At 50.3% G+C, this 1,954-nt stretch overlaps 1 protein-coding gene across 1 annotated transcript in view; it reads left to right on the top strand.

Moving 5' to 3' along the window:
* LOC127749648 (transcription factor unc-3-like) overlaps positions 1 to 792 on the top strand; it is an 8,194-nt gene extending 7,402 nt beyond the window's left edge. Inside the window, exons 4-5 of the mRNA XM_052268670.1 lie at positions 417 to 498; positions 646 to 792. Coding sequence (XP_052124630.1) covers positions 417 to 498; positions 646 to 792 — 229 coding nt within the window. The remainder of the gene's footprint in view (positions 1 to 416; positions 499 to 645) is intronic.
* The last annotated feature ends 1,162 nt before the right edge of the window (positions 793 to 1,954 follow it).

Below are 1,954 nucleotides of genomic sequence, written 5' to 3'. Positions count from 1 at the left end.
ATAAATAGAGAGTTTTAATTCGTTGTGTTACGATCAAGATTTAGATTTTTCTAGCCGTTTGAACAGAGAGATTCTAGTACTTCACACCTGTTCCCTTTTCATTATCCCTTCGCATGACGCTGGAACCGCGGCTTACTAGCCAATACGACCGCCAAAACTTGGCAATTAATTCAGTTGGCTGTAGCTAAACGGAGCGGAGTCGAGTCGCGGGGAGAGGCTTTAGCAGGGGAAGCAAGACACAGGGGGGCCGTCTAATCCTAGGAGCTTACCCGGAGTGGCGGGGTGGGCCGGGGCCGATGGAATAACAGCAACAAGTAGTGGCTCATCTGCAACCAGAGAAGAGAACGTCACAATCCACAACACGTACTACTCACAAACTGTAGTGTTACTCAATCTGTCGTTTTTGTTTGTTGCAGGTTTTTCCTCAAATTTTTCCTCAAGTGCAATCAAAACTGTTTGAAAAACGCCGGCAACCCCAGAGACATGCGAAGATTTCAGGTGAGAAAAACAAAGTTCCCAAATATGCACACGTGCCACCCGCGCCACATTCTAAAAAAGTAACTTTGGTTTTTTTTCTTTTACAAACTTTTGGAGAAACTAAAACCAAAACATTGTTTCTTTTGTTTGTCTTTTTCTCTTATCCAGGTGGTAGTCTCAAGTCAGATCGGGGTGGAGGGCCCGCTGCTGGCCGTGTCCGACAACATGTTCGTCCACAACAACTCCAAGCACGGCCGACGCACCAAGCGCGCGGACGCGAGCGACGGCGAGGCGGACGCCGACTCCGGTGAGTGACAAGAAGTCACACAAGGGTCCCGTCCATCGCCGGGAAAAAGTCGATCACACCACAAGAAAATAATCTCCATGCTTCTTTTCAACCCAGATCGTCCAGTCCCCCCCCCCTTTTTCTTAAAATCGTCGAAGTTGTGCCTATTTCTACCAGCGCAAACGTATCTGACTCCCGCACTGTTAAAAGCCTACTGTGAATTTCACAGCTACAGCGAACCATACAGCACGGTCAAGTGTCACCGTAAGCTACGCTGAATATCACTATAAGTCACATTCACATTCACCGTACACCATGAAAAATAGGAGGTAGGTTTACAGGAAAATTTTCCTGCTTGGCGCAAGTTGTAAAATTACAATTTGAAATCGTAGAAATACATGCAGTACGTACAACTTAAAATCCAATGGTGAGTAAAAAATCTGCTCTCTTAAATTTATAACTAAAATTATAATTCGAGTTTACAAAAATTTTGTAAATTTACGACGATATTTTTCACAGTGATAGCTTACAATCACACTCGCCGTAGGCTACGGTGCTGCAGGGTCACTGTGTAGCTTCCGTTGAAATACACCGCAAGGGCATTTGACAGCGCGCGTATAGTGTATAGTTTTCGCAGTGTACACTCACATGGGGCGCCACCCCCACGCCGGGGCGGACGGGGCGGCCGGGGCCTTCACGGTGCCTCCTGATTGGGCCGAGTGGGACACCCCTGCGGGGAGGGGAGGGGGAGGAGGGGCAGGGGAGGGGAGGGAGGCGGCCCTCCTCAGGGAGCCCCTCGCGGCCCCTAGGGGATGGCGCCTAACCCCAAGGGGTTCTCTGGAGGGTGGTGGCGCGGCTCGAGCTCAGCGCAGGGCCAGGGGGAGGAGGAATATGTGTATTTGAATTGGAAACGTCTTCATCCCGCAGCGACTGCAACCCCCTCTAGCGGCGGCAGCGCGCAAAAGAGCGGAGGACAGACGGACAGACAGACGGGGTGCATCCCTCTACGAAGGGCGCGTACCGAGTCTCCATAAGAAGGGCACATACACACACGCACACCTTCACACGCACACACACTTTTCCGTCTCGCTTTCCGTTTCTTAAATTGACAACCAGTTAGTTACCATAACTTCCGTCGAGAGATATGGGCGAAACCGCACGTGACCCTAATCTGGCAAAGACCATAACGTT

Source organism: Frankliniella occidentalis, unplaced genomic scaffold (assembly GCF_000697945.3).
Source record: "Frankliniella occidentalis isolate FOCC.00 unplaced genomic scaffold, Focc_3.1 Scaffold74, whole genome shotgun sequence".
NCBI classification, from domain to species: Eukaryota; Metazoa; Arthropoda; class Insecta; order Thysanoptera; family Thripidae; genus Frankliniella; species Frankliniella occidentalis.
This window is presented reverse-complemented; position numbering and strand designations above follow the sequence as displayed.